Source organism: Gigantopelta aegis, chromosome 9 (assembly GCF_016097555.1).
Source record: "Gigantopelta aegis isolate Gae_Host chromosome 9, Gae_host_genome, whole genome shotgun sequence".
NCBI classification, from domain to species: Eukaryota; Metazoa; Mollusca; class Gastropoda; order Neomphalida; family Peltospiridae; genus Gigantopelta; species Gigantopelta aegis.
This window is the reverse complement of record NC_054707.1, coordinates 71,155,175-71,170,804: the sequence shown is the minus strand read 5'-3', so window position 1 is coordinate 71,170,804 and position 15,630 is coordinate 71,155,175. Positions and strand designations below refer to the sequence as shown.

Below are 15,630 nucleotides of genomic sequence, written 5' to 3'. Positions count from 1 at the left end.
TGCTTTGTCTAAAACATGTTTAAACGCTCCAACGGTGTGAATTGTTATTAATCTTTGGAATAATACTGGATACTGAAGTTATTAACTTTTGGTACCAATATTAATGTTCCATTGTCTGATGAATTGTATGCAGAGTTTTTTTCTTCTGATGTGACCATCTATTTTTTTTCATGTTTTTAGGTTTATTTTTAGTATGAAAGGCATACAATCACTATGATTTTGTTTTTTTACATATTTCATGGTCAATATTTTGCATGTATAATTTCATGTTTGGTCAGTTGCGGCAATCAATGCCCCCATATCACAACTTGATATAAAAATCGTATTCGAAAAAAGCCCACACCATGAAATGGTCTATTTATTATATACATCTTTTCTAATTTTTGACAATATGTTTTGCTTTTTGTTAATATCTTTCGCTTATCATATCTAAAACGCGTAATTCCATGATATAGGCCTTCCGATGGAACAGTTGCAGAAAATTTACTTGACCATAGACGTTTTAAAAGACATTTGAATAAAAAAATTATCTTTGTTAAATTATTAAATTAATATTTATTTAATAATGCTGCTGGGCAAACATACCTGACAAAGCGATCCTCACAAAAAAACCTCACAAAAACAAAACGAATCGAACGCTGTTTAAATTTTAATTTACATTCAATGACAGGACACTTGTCAGGATATTTTATCGTAATTGCACTACATATCCCTTTTTTATGGGTAAAATTATTTAAATTATGTTTGTTATTTTTCAAATATGATCAGATGCATTGGTAATCATAAAACGTAAATACGAAGAAACGACACAGAGGGAGATACTTTTAAAAAGTAAATACGATTTCTATATTTTCACTGCAGCTAAAATACAGTGAAAATATGACTTTTCACCGAATATCACTTTTATGGTTTCTGTAGATCTATATATTTCATTGCTATGTATATACTAAATCTTGTTATTACAACCTATAAAGACTGCCTCTTTAAATCTGAATTAACAGGCTCGTGATCAAGCTTCCTGGACAGAAAACAGTGTTCTTATGACGTCATCAGGCGGTGAGGTGAATTCTCTTACAGCGCTGCAGGAATTGGAAGCCTGGGTTGCTAACACGTCACTGCCTGACAATGATCACGTGATGCTGTTTACAAGGTCAGTGAAGGCAACACATGTGCGTAATTAGGTTTTTATTGTTGCTGGAAGTGAGAGGTAGAGCAGGGGGACATTGCCCCATCTCTAAAAGCAACACATTGCCCCCACCCAATCTTTTTCGATTTTGTTTGTTTTGTTTAACGACACCATTAGAGCGCATTGATTAATTAATCATCGGCTACTGAATTATGACATATAGTCTTTGAGAGGAAATCCGCTACATTTTTCATCAGCAAAAAGGGATTTTTATATGCACTTTGATCAGTGGTGGTGCACTGGTTGGAACGAGAACAAAATAATCAGCTGAATGGATCCACTGAGGTGATTCAATCATGCGACGCAAGCACCCCAGGCGTGCACTCTACCGACTGAACTAAAATTCCGCCAAAACAATAACAAAAATATACTAAATTTGTTTCTCTGAATGTAACTAAAATTATGTCAATAATTCCAAAAATGGCTGGGAACTAGGAATGGGGTTTTGTTGCTTGGTATCACGTGATGTATATACTATAAAATACTTAGTTTGTAGCTTTATTACAGGACCAAGTTAGATTATTTGGGAGAATGAAAAGGTGGCCTGTTAAAACAGTTTCCTACTTAATATATATGACAGCTTGAGCAGCATTGTCCCTACTTTACACCATTTAATGGGGTTGTAATATTATTTGGTTTCCCCATGACCATTTTCGGGGACCAACGTTTGAGGGTGGATTTCAAGTTTTTGTCCCCGAAAAATGGTCACAGGTCAGTCATATTTGACCCCATTAATTGCCTTAGAAAGTGGTATCAGAAAATTAACATATATGGTATACTTCCTCCATTTTACTTAACATTGCAACCCCCAAAACAAGAAACAATATACAAATAAATTAACATAGAAACCTGTTATATTAATTTTATTTTGCTAATTATATTATTATATAACTTCCATGTACAAAATGTACTAAGGTTATTAAAGTTAGTACATGTCAGTATTCAATGTTTGTCTACAGATTTTAAAATATATGTAATTTGTGTGTCATTTAGGTATGATTTGTTCCGGATTATTGCTGATGGGAGTAAAGCAAGAACCAGAGTTGGTTAGCATTTTTCTTTCTGTTTCTGTCTGTCTGTCTGTCTGTCTGTCTGTCTGTCTCTTTATCTGTCTCTGTCTGTCTCTCCCTCCTGTGTATGTATGTATGTATGTATGTATTGATGTATAAATATCTATATATTGTATTATGTCGAAGTTGACTGTTACATACATAGATATTAACGCACTGGCGCAGGGGATAATTAAATCCTTTCTGACCTCACAAATTGTTCCCTGCCGTTGCTAGGACTCGAACCTTTGCCACCGAATCGCCCGCAACTATGCAGACATGCCACGATACCTTTTGAGCTATTGAGGCATGCATATATATATATATATATATATATATATATATTATATATATATATATATATATATATATCTTATTACCAGTGTTTTTCGGTATCGTCAATATCATATATTAGGGATAAAAGTTGGATTATGTCAGCCTCTAATACATTATTTTTTATTCCTAATATTTGATATTGACGATACCAAAATACACGAGGGTATAATCTCTTTATCATATAATCTCAAGCTTAATAAAAACTGGTTTTGTAAACAGTATACGCAACTTTAATTCCAGTCAGCCATTACGCGATAATCAAATGACATAAGAATATGTGGCGCGGTTTCTGTTTGAATGGAAATGACGTCTAACGTGAATAACGTCATTTTGGATATTCTTACATAACAATAAACTTGTGCTTAACGTTTTTTATTTTTTGAACGCTGGACAGCTTGCAGTGTAAATTGTTATTAAAACATTTTTGTTCGATGACCATGAGTACATACGTCAATTGTGGAGTGTCATCGTAGTACGTTTGCTTAAATGTCAATAAACGTAGTGCCGTGACCTCGATTAAGTTACACACAAACACACACACATACGCACATACATATATATATATATATATATATATATATATATATATATATATATATATATATATTATATACTAACACACAATGAAAACGCAAAACAGATATTTTTCAATATTTTGTTGTGATTAATGAAAAATATATTTATTGGACTTAAAATAACAATTTTTGAGAGGAAGCCATTGATTGGTACTTTTGTCTGGGTTTTAATCCTGGTTTTGTTCTCGTTACACATACAATAGCAAAAACACACAAAATGGTGTGAAATGCGTTCACATCATGCTCAATCATGTTGCATGCAATGTACGTGAAATGCCAGTATGTGGACACATAAAAGTCACGTAACGGTGTCATATTCCTCGTCACATTAAGAATGCCACGACTCAGAGAAGAACAAAGGGAGCTAGCGTTGGGCATGGTTCAAGGGGGGACTTCGCAAAGCCAAGTTGCTAGGACCTTCAGAGTCCATCCATCAACTATTGGACGACTTGTTGAACGTCATCAACAGACCGGGAGTGTCCGTGATCGACTTCGACCTCGTCAACGTCCCGTTACGACCCCACGTCAAGATCGGCAGATTCGACGACACCATCTCCATGACCGGTTCAGAATTGCGACAAGACAAGACAAGACAAGACAAGACTTTATTTACTCTCTGGCCGTTGCACAACGGCGTAGGAGGAATATATACATAATATTTCTATAAACACGTGACAAGATGAAAGAGAAATACAAAAGTTAAATTACAATGATTGTGAATTAATTCCTATGAACATTTGCATACAACATAAAGCTGTGAATATTCATAAAAATACAAATTTATAAACTGTTTAGCCGGTAGAACTAGTTAAAATTGTTATTGGTAAATTAATGTTCAATATATATGTAAAATGTACTTCTGGGGGTTGGGGATGTGAAATATCAAGGATGTTTAAATGCATTCATAATTACTTTTATAAACTTTGCTAAATTCTTTAGTGTACTGATTCGTTTGTTTTGCATTAGTTCTTTGAATTTATAAGTACTTGGTCTAGTATAGTAATAGGGATGTAAAAATTGAGTCCTAGAATTACTAAAAAAGTGGCAAATGAAAAGATAGTGAAACTCATCACCAATTTCACTTTCATTGCACAGGGTACAAATTCTATCTTCTAATGAAATATTATTCCAGCGTCCTGTTTCTACCGGTAAATAATGGTTTGATGTTCTGAATTTTAAGAGTGGTTTCCACAGTTTTTCTGGAAGTATATTAATGTATTTTTCTACAATTAGTTGTTCCTTATATAATTGGTAGGTTTTGCCTCTCGAAGATAATGATATGTTACTTCTCCATGTTTGTGAATATTGATCAGTTTGTCTTTGTTTAATTTGTTGCGAGAGACAATTAACTGATCTGAAAGTATGAGCTACCCAGACATTACCCATTCCCAAGTTTTCCAAAATGTTTTTAATAGTAATGACCCATTTATATTCTGTTCCGTTAACAATATAGTCATTTAGCATTACTTTATACAATAACGTCGAAAATTTTGACTGCTTTCCTGATAAAAGCCTTGCCCAGAACATACGATTCTTCTATAAATTATTAATTCAATAGGAAGTCTCCCTAGCTCTCCAAAGAGCATAAAAAATGGTGTTGCTTTCTTAATAGGTAAAATATGTCTTTAAAAATGTATTTGTACGGAATTAAATATATCAATTTTCTCATGTCCCCAGACTTCACATCCGTATAACAAGATTGGAAGGACTATTGAATCAAACATTTTTAATTTACATTCGGTTGATAAATGATTATCTTTGGCTTTTGATAATACAAAATACATGGCCTTAGTAGCCTGTTGGCTGAGCTTAGTTTTAGTAATACGGAAGTTATTTAATTTAGTAAAGATAATTCCAAGATATTTATATTCTTTTAGATTCTCTAGAACAGTGTTTCCGATCTTGAAAGTATGTTTATAATCTCTAGTGGTTCCCTTAAAAATTAATATTTTCGTTTTGCTACAGTTTATTTTAAATTCCCATTTTAAAGAATATTGATCAAATATATTTAAGGTGTGTTGTAAGTCGTTTGCGGAGGTTGATAAAAGTGCGGTATCGTCTGCATATAACAAACAAAACATATGTAGTACAATATCTAATGGTGAATTTTGAATATCGAACATAGGGGCAACTCCTTGACATCCATGGTTAGTTAAGTAATCTTCTATATCGTTTAAATACAGGGAAAATAAAATTGGGGATAAATTTTCACCTTGACGGATGCCGATATTGCATGGGAATAAAGCCGATTGTTTATTATTTATAAAAATAAGTGATTTTATGCCTTGGTACATTTCGTAGATAATTCGAAAGAATTTACCGTTGATATTATTTGGCAGAAGTTTATGCCAAAGTAGCGTTCTGGGTACCATATCAAATGCCTTCTCAAAATCAACAAAAGCGCAATATAGCTTTTTCTTTCGTTTTTTAAGGATATCTATTAAGTGATGTAATGTAAAAATATGATCCGTAGTTGAATAGCCTTTCCGAAATGCGGTTTGGGCCTCACTAATTATATTGTTTTCTTCGATAACTTTATTTAAACGGTTATTTAGTAATGTTGTGAATAGTTTAGAGCAGCAGCAAAGTAATGTAATTGGTCGGTAATTTTCGGGATGTAGTCGACTTCCTTTATTTTTGAATATTGGTATAATAATACCAGTGTGCCATTCTTCAGGTAAAACTCCATTATCAAAGATTGTATTAAAAAGCTTAACGTAAACTGGCAGGAGCAAGGTGGCTGTTGATTTAATATATTCATTAATTATTTTGTCTACACCTGCCGCCTTGTTTAATTTTAATTGTGATATAGCTTGCATTATTTCATTTTCAGTACTTTTTTCGTTTATAATATCATTGTCGGTTACTACGTTTAGTACTTCGTCCATATTAAAATCAAATACATCATCGTTATTGGGCTCTCCTTTATTTAAATGGCTGAAATAATTTTAAAATTCATCTGTCGAAGGAATGTTAGAATTAGGCAGTTCCTTATTCTTAAGTATTTTGTAAAAATCTTTAGGATTGTCTGATCTTAGCTGTCGCATTTCATTTTCTTTTTTAAATTTGTACTGAGAAAAGTCTTTAAAAATCCATTTCTTGTAAGACTTACTGGCATTAATTAATTGCATTTTATTATCTATACTTTTATTTTTTGCATATAATGTTTTAGCTTCATGATACTTCCGTCGTAATTTTTTACACAATGTCCCAAACCAAGGTTGTTTGTTGCGCGCAGACCATTTATTTCTGTTATTGTGTGCACGCACGTGACCGAATGTCGAGCCCGCAGTGTCTAAACATAGATTTTTTAACATGTCGGCTGCGTTAGTCACACGTGTTTTCGAATTAATATTTTCGTTGTCAAGAACTAAGGATATCTGTTGGACTGTGTTCGTGTCAATGTTTTTTTATAAATTCTTCACGTTTATTAGGAACCCACTTGCGAACGGTTTCTCTATTTAAATCATTATTATTATCAACAGGGTTAAATGGGTCATGGTTGTATTTACATGAATAGGTAAGTGTTACTGCTCAATGGATATCTGACAGAAGTGGGTCAAAATCACAGATTTGAAAACTTGTTACATTTTTGAAAATATGGTGAGTACCTATGGCATAATCAATTAAACTACAGTCTTTGCTTGTGGTTTTGCCAACATGTTTGTCAATTCCACATCTACCATTAAGGATATACATATTATGTACTTTACATAGATTTAAAAGTTTAACACCATGCTGGTTAACCCTGCCTTTATCTTGGCTTGCTCTTTCTCTGGGGATATTAAGATTGTCAAGGTTTGAGATGTCATTCAGGAAATTATTTAATTCTTCATCATCAATATAAACATTATCATCAACAGTAGTGTAATCAGGGGAGCAACTGGTTCTAGCATTAAAATCACCAAGCAGGAGCAATGGGTTTCCAGATCTATGTTACATTTTGAAATATTTCATTCTCAATAGTCTTAAAAGTGTCTTCTTTATAGTAGGGTGAGCCAGCAGGTGGAATATATACAACACCAACCATTAAACTAGTATCGCTATTCTTGGTTTGAGTGTCTGTGATGCTAAACCAGGATATGAACTCTGAATTGTTTGTTTCACTAACTTTACGGTATTAACTAAATCATTTTTTACACTAATAACAATACCACCAGAGGGTCTAAAAGCTTTTCTATTATTAAAATAACTGGTATATCCTGGTATAAGATCAGGCTTGTTGTCAGTTTCATCAGTTTTGCTTTCCACAAAACACAGAATGTCATATTTTGATATAAATAATGAGAAATCAGGTACAATTAGTGCATTTCTCAAACCACAGACATTCAAACTAAGTATGTTCAGCTTGGTATGGTCACTGTTTATATCGCTGTATACTATTTCATCATTAGTTAATGTGTTAACTTCCATCATGGTATTATGATTGTTAATTGTAACATAGGCCTGGGAATGTAGTGATCTCATTTGGACTTCAGGGGATGGGTTTGGGTTTGTTAAATTATTGTCCGAAAAGGTAATATTAATATTATTTATTAGGGGCTGTTCAATTAAGTTGTTTTCAAATATATGCACATCATTATTGTAGATTTGAGGTGGCTTGCTTGCATTTCTATTTAGGGTTATGACTTTGGGTTTATATGAATTTGTAATTTGTTCAACATGATGGAAGTTGCCGGTATGGTGAGCTTCACAATTTACAGTTTGTGTACTATTTACTGGAAATATATTACTATAATTACACTCTGATGACTTACTATAAACATTCGTATCTATTTGTACAACATTTTTGAACTACATGTAGTAACAGGTAGAGTATTATAGGTCTTATTAAGTACAGGCTGTCAACATAGACTACAATCTGAGTCACTGTTTCTGTTAACATAATTACACACTGATGTCTTACCATATACACTTGAGTCTAGTTGTACATCATTTTGGGAACTAGTAGCAGGTAGAGTATTAAAGGTCTTATTTAGTACGCCAGAATCGGAGTCACTGTTTCTGCAGTTCAGGTAAGTGGTAGACAAAACAGGGGGTAACGGGTCATTATTTACAACTTGTGGGACATTAAAATAGGTGCTGGTGCTGTAGTGTGTGTGTATATTCATATTTACACCTGTGTAATGAGTACTGTCATTACTACTGGAATTATTAGCTGTCAACTGTTTGGATACTGACATATCTGGCATATCAGCTTTAATAGTATGGCTGTTAAGGTAAGTGTGAGAAATATCAGGTAATATTACTGTCTCACTAGATGGACAGCTAAGGTTAGTAATGGTTTGGCAATTAGCAATGGGTATGTTTCATCAGGTATGTTTACAGACATATTACTAGAATTACCTTTGACTGTCATCCCACACTTTACCCACATATCTTTCTCATACTGTTGGTACTGAAGGTAAGTCGGCTGGAAATCAACACATATTGGGTTATTCATGGGTGGGACTCTAGAACAGTAGTCTGTAGTCATCTTGTTGTTATGTTTTGCTAAAGTTGGGTTAGTTTCTGCATTAGATAATGAATTAACACAATGAGTGTTATTAACACCTAGGTTGGGATAAAGTAATGATGTCTCTATTTGGTTTGTAATGGGGCTATAACCATAGTTTGGGCTATTGTCATTAGATGGATATACACTATTTGGTGAATGTTCCACTGTATTTTTATTGTACACAGTATCTTTAATGTGAAATTTGATTGTATCTACTTTAGCAATACTAGAGTAGGTATTAGTGTGTTTTCTATTTTGTATGTTACATTCATAATTGGAATACTCATAATTAGAATACCATCTGTTAATGTTATTGTTACTCTTGACAGTCACATCTGTGGCTACATTGGTTGGAACTGCAACATGGGACTTAGTGGACACAAATATCCCTCCTGACCTTCTCTCTGAGATTTCCTTTGGGTACTGCTCACTTATTCCGAATGGTTTGCCTGCTAGTTTTTTGGCAGCTTTTAAGATCCTGGCTTTATCTCTAAGTCTGACAAAGTGTGCCACAATTGTTCTAGGTTTACTCTGGTTTTCATGGAATGACCCCAGCCTGTGTGTCACTTAAACAGGAGTTTCAGTTATATATATTTCTTTCTCAAGAAATGTGGATAAAGCTACCTCAGTGTCTTCATTTTGACCTCCATCTGGCACACCATAAAACAGAAGATTAAACCTCATGGTTCTGTGTTGTAAGTATAGGATATCATCGTGAGCTTTAACATTTTCTGTTTGCACATCACTCAGATATCAGACAGATATAGAATATCATCATTTGCAATATTCATGGTCTTAGTAAGATCATCTACATTTTTCTTAAGTTGGTTAATTTCAGCGTTTGTTTCATCAAAAGTATTGCTGATGAACTGGCAACTGTTTTCTACTTTCGTTATTCGATCATGTGCAGATTTAACACTAGTGCTCAGTTCAACAAGGGTGTTCTCAATGGTGCACTCTCTAGCTTCTCAGTTCTTTTGTGGATGTCACTCACCGTCAAAGATAACCTTGCGATCTGGTCAGTTAACGTTTGGGCCCATATAGGTGCGTTACAGGAACCACTTAACTGCATACCAGCATTGCTCGGTTGAAGTGAACTTAGCATCTGTTGTTGTTGTTGCTGCTTTTCGAGCGTTAATGGCGGTCCGGTATGGTATTGTGACTGTTGCATCTCATTTGTTTGGTGTAACAGTTGAATATTTGGGTTTCCGAACTCGGGGGATCTAGCAAAGTCAACAACGTTCGTTTGTGTAGAGTATTGCGGGTTAACACTCATTTCATCAGCTCTTTTTGTTAATTTACCTGTAAAATTCTACCACCAAAAATATTGTGTCCTCCATCTTGTCACGTGATCAATAGCCGACGATGACAGCAAGCAACACGATAGGACGTCATGGAAGGCATATCCATCCGATGACTGTCATCCGTCGACTCAGAACGGCTGGACTCAGATGCAGACGCCCGTACAACGGTAACATCATGACACCGCGACATCGTGCTGCGAGACTACAGTTTGCTCTCCAGAATGGTTGACATTATTCTAAGACCAGTTCTCCAGCCACTTTTGCGCCGTCACCGAAGACCAGGAGGTCCCCTTCTGTTCCAACAAGACAATGCCCGTCCACATACTGCAAGAATTACCCAGGCATTCCTGCAACAAGCCGGTATCAACGTTATGAACTGGCCAGCCGTTTCAACGGATTTGAACCCAATTGAACGCATGTGGGATGAGTTAGGACGTCGTGTACGTCACCGCCAGCCACCACCGCGTAACGTCGCTGAGCTTGCACAAGCGTTGTAGGAGGAGTGGAGGAACATTCCTGTGGCTTATTTGAGATCTTTGTGCCAATCCTTTCCCCGTCGTCTTTACGCATGCTCACAGGCTAATGGTGGACACACCAGATACTGACCTTGATATGGCGGGTTGAACTTTTCGATTACGAATGCAACTTGATTACTGATGATAACTGGTCACAAGATGATCGTCGTGGAGACGTTTTGGGTTTTTTTTTTGTCCCTGGTTATGTCTTTACTTTTTCAATCATCTTAAAAATTATTAATTAAATGTGTTTATATGGCCATGTCTGTAGCTTTGGGTTTATTTTCCGTCAAAGTAAAGTTCCAATTCTCTGATCGTAATTGAAAAACAAACGGGCACTCAATAACTTCCGTGACAAGCAGTTACTGGTGGTGTAATTCGATTGGTTCTTAGCATCCTCACTGAACAGTAGACGACTTCCCATTGGCTCTACATAATGTCATCTGTATGTATGGTCACCCTATTGTGTCTCGAGAACAAAACGAATGAGGTGTTATGTTAAGTGTCTGATTGTTTCTAGCCAGACATGATTGGTAAATAAACATGAACTGCTGAAGGCAGCGGTCATTAAAGATGCCCCGTGTTAGGATTATTTAATGACTCGTGATCTTATTCAGCTGTAATCAACGGTCATACTCCACTGAAGGATTAGCGTTGACATGAAACAAACAAATGAGTTAAACATGCCACATGAGTAATAACCTTCAATTAAACAAAATATCTTCTGCAAGTCAATGTCAGTGTTTGCGAAATGTATTAACGAATACGTTTGCATGCAAAATGCCACCGAAAATTCGTACTGCTTTAACGTTACAACAGAGAATCGACGTTATTAACAAATCTGAGAAAGGCATATATATATATATATATATATATATATATATATATATATATATATATATATACATATATGGTGTGTGTGTGTCTGTGTGTGTGTATCGCCCACTCTGTGTGTGTATTTTTGTCTGACCGTGTCTGTTTGCCTGTGTCTATATCTCTCCATACACTTATTGGTGTACATGTGACAGTGGTATACTGATAATATACAGAAAAATCAACTCCATTTATTATAGTCTGAAGGTTTGTTTTTTTTAGACAAAAAAGTGAAATATTTTCACGTTATGTAATATTTTAACACGGTACGATGTTGTGATCCCTTTTTAAAACTGTACCCCCAGCAGCGTTTTAGTGGCTTCGGGGTATACAAATTGACCAGCTCTTTGTGTAGAGTCTATATTTCATGTCTTTGTTTTTACTCCTTAGGAATTGCATACATGTCAACAATGTGCAAACCGTTAGGACAAAGCACTTCGGTAATCGAGGATGACGGAGGATTTCAGCTGATACCGACTGCGGCTCACGAACTTGGACACAGGTCAGTTAACACTCATATAGACTGGATGCGGCGCGTGCGTGCGAGTGTCAGGATTATAGTATTGCCCGAGCGAATCCTGACACGAGTTTTGTAAAATCAGTACGATTCACACGCGAGTGTAATAATGTCTTTATTATCCACATTATCAAAAATATTGTTTTTACAAATAACCTGCTAGGACCATAACTAACGTAACTAAAAGGAAACGACGTCATTTTGATAAGCGTTTACACTGGGGACGTCGATTCACAAAATTACGTCATTCGTTGTGCGCGTGAAATCATTATGACACACGTAGGTCATACTGGTTATATTTCCCTGAAAATCGTGAACTATGTGGTGTATATATATATATATATATATATATATATATGCGTTAATATCTATGTATGTAACAATCAACCTCGACATACATACAATATATATATCGTCTCGGTATGTATCTTTAAATAAATACTATGCGCCATCAAAAAAATGCTATTACGTGAGATGCAGAAGTTTTTGTTGACGGAAATATTTTTTATTCATAAAAATAAAGCAATGTTTACAATTTGCCAGTTTGCGGTAAGTATAAACAATTAAAAAATACCGTGTAACCGTTTAACATACATATGTAACCAGGTGAATGTTTTATGATTTTAAGCTATAGCACTGCACTGTACAAAATACACACATACACTGGGTTTTAATTAAGGGTCAATACTTTAGGGCAGTTAGTGTAGCTTGTTTCATGTTTAGAATACTGACCCTTGACACTGACCAGTACTCACCTACTGACTGATATGTTTAAGCCAACAGGTGACTAATGACTTTTTGAAATTCACCTGACCAGAAAGGACATGCTTTTCATTCTCTGAAATAGACGCCATTTTGAAATCTTTGAGTGAGTGAGTGAAGACTTTTCCATGCTCCTATACCACTAAGGCTTCGAGCATGTCCACCCCGGGTTCGGTCTCTGGATGCCAGGGGCCCAATCCGGGACAGCATTTTGAAATCTTTGAGGTTAGTTTTCTTTATCTTTTGTAATTTGCACTCTTTTTATTAACTTGCATAAAATTAAATGAAATTAATAAGCAATTATAATTTTATACACTAAAGCAATTAAATATAATTTATTTAGATTACATATTTTAGAATTATACATATACATTAATACTAGTGTTTAATCTATGAAGTAGTTATATTAATTTGGATTAAGATTTTATATAGGGGAATAAATGTAATAATTAGTTTATAATAAGGCGTGTAATGGCGTAATTGCGTTCATTTGATATAGATTATTATACTAGCTTAGCTTGTACTTAACAAATAGAAGAGTACTGTGTTTTCTATATTTTAGTATATCAGATATGGACGTGATTTATAAGTGTTTTATTTGTTTTATAGCGGCTGATATCTACATTTCCTATTGACGACCTATGTTCTGTCGCCCTATCGCCCACAGCGAAAGATAGACTATTGATTATTGCTCAGGGTACATTCTTGTTTAAGGCCCGTGCAGTATTCTACATGCACGTGCAGTTCATGTACATGTAAACAGAAGCTTAGTTTTAATTATATCATATTGTAAATATTTATATTCTATAGCTTAACCTTAAATTGTGCTGAACTTTATGAAAAGAGATGTGGACTTTAGATTATTTATTAATCCTTTATTAATAAATATTAGATAATATATAGTGTATTTATTGCATTAATGAGTAGCATTAATTAAATTCCTTGGTATGTATATTTGGATAAATAGTATATTTTCTTTAAATATACTGCAGAGAGTTGTGTAGTTGTTATGCTTTTGTGTATGATGTTGTTATTTATGTATTTTAATATTCTTGTTATTATTTTTATAGGGTTTAAAACAACACCCTTCTTTCAAATAAAGAACCTTTACATACTGCGTCCGTCTTTGTGTTGAAATACAGTGTAACACATAAACATCTCTGTATCTCCAAATTTTTACAATTAATTTTACTCACCTACTGCACGAGACATTGTCGCCTGCTGCTAATGAAATAACGACAATTATACCACCCGTACGTCAATCTATTTCTATGGATGTCCGAATGAGTCCACAGCCCTTATGTTACATGCACTGCATACGATTATATTCGGTCAGGATTAAACTACGTTCAAGTGCATATTACATCTTAAAATAATATCTATTCAACATGAAATGTGTAGTGGACATTGTTTTGAATAATAGTAATAATAATCAACAACAAACAAAACACCTCGAAGTGTTTTTTACGTGTATATATAAGGTCGTGGAATGTACTATCCTGTTAGTGGGATATAAAAGATCCCTTGCTACTAATGAAAAAAAAAGTACCGGTTTGCTCTCTATGATAATATGTCCAAATTACCAAATGTTTGGCATCCAGTAGCTGGTGATTAATAAATCGTGTCAACCACCACCCCGAAAATGGAACAATCATCACAAATTCCATGATTATTTCTTCTTCTGATTTTCGTTCGCTTGACAACTACACGTTGAAGCCAGCTGTGACTATCAAAGATATTGTCCTCTGTAGATCTCTCTTGGTACCGTACAGCTTCTTCTCGAGTGTTGCTGTAGTTGTCCAGGTAGTGTCCCTCAGCTGCTGTAGATTTTTGTAGCATTATTTTATATTTGTTTTAAAAAATGATTCTGTTTTTCTTCTTTGTTTTATGATTGATATGTCTTATCCTTGATGTTTGTTTTATTTGTTATTCAGTTTGGGATCTGAACACGATGGTGATAACAACACATGCACAGGAGAAGACCAATACATTATGGCTGCTACTAGCAGGCTTAGAACAGATCCTGACATGACCAACCCCTGGCTGTTCTCGTCCTGCTCAGTTTCGTACTTCAAGAATCTGTTGGCATCACTAATGAAAACTGAGTTAGTTATCTTCGTTTGTAAACTTCAAAACACACACACACACACACACACACACACACACAGATATAAAAATATATATACAGAAAGAGAGAGAGAGAAGCGTGTTGCTTTGCGCGCGCACACGCACACATGTTTGGCCGCTCAATGGATGCTTTATACATGTAAGTGTTGTATAACTAATTTAGATGGTGACTGAGTAGTTGTTTGATATGATGGTGATTGAGTTGTTGTCTGGTTAGATGGTGACTCACTGGTTGTCTGGTTAGATGGTGACCGAGTGAGCAGTTGGCTGGTTAGATGGTAACTGAGCAGTTGTCTGGTTAGATGGTGACTGAGTGGTTGTCTGGTTAGATGGTGACAGCAGTTCTCTGGTCAGATGGTGACTGAGTGGTTGTCTGGCTAGATGGTGAATGAGTGATTGTCTGGTTAGATGGACACTGAGTGGTTATTTGGCTAGATGGTGACTGACTGGTTGACTGGTTAGATGGTGAATGAGAGGTTGTTTGATTAGATGGTGACTGAGTAGTTGTCTGGTTAGATGGTGACTGAGTGGTTGTCTGGTTAGATGGTGACTGAGTGGTTGTCTGGTTAGATGGTGACTGAGTGGTTGTCTGGTTTGATGGTAACTGAGCAGTTGTCTGGTTTGATGGCCACAGCTTGACTGTTAGACGGTGAATGAGTGACTGTCTGATTTGATGGTGATTGAGTGGTTGTCTTGTTACATAGTGACTGAGCAGTTGACTGATTACATAGTGACTGAGCTGTTGCCTGGTTACATAGTGATGACTGAGTGCTTGACTGGTTACAAAGTGATGACTGAGTGGTTGACTAGTTACATAGTGACTGAGTGGTTGACTGGTTACATAGTGATGACTGAGTGGTTGACTGGTTACATAGTGACTGAGTGGTTG

At 35.2% G+C, this 15,630-nt stretch overlaps 1 protein-coding gene across 1 annotated transcript in view; it reads left to right on the top strand.

The window, feature by feature from the left end:
• Nucleotides 1–15,630, top strand: part of LOC121381739 (zinc metalloproteinase-disintegrin-like MTP4) — a 71,724-nt gene that overhangs the window by 25,475 nt on the left and 30,619 nt on the right. Inside the window, exons 8-11 of the mRNA XM_041511086.1 lie at nucleotides 1,002–1,150; nucleotides 2,180–2,232; nucleotides 11,726–11,837; nucleotides 14,549–14,719. Coding sequence (XP_041367020.1) covers nucleotides 1,002–1,150; nucleotides 2,180–2,232; nucleotides 11,726–11,837; nucleotides 14,549–14,719 — 485 coding nt within the window. The remainder of the gene's footprint in view (nucleotides 1–1,001; nucleotides 1,151–2,179; nucleotides 2,233–11,725; nucleotides 11,838–14,548; nucleotides 14,720–15,630) is intronic.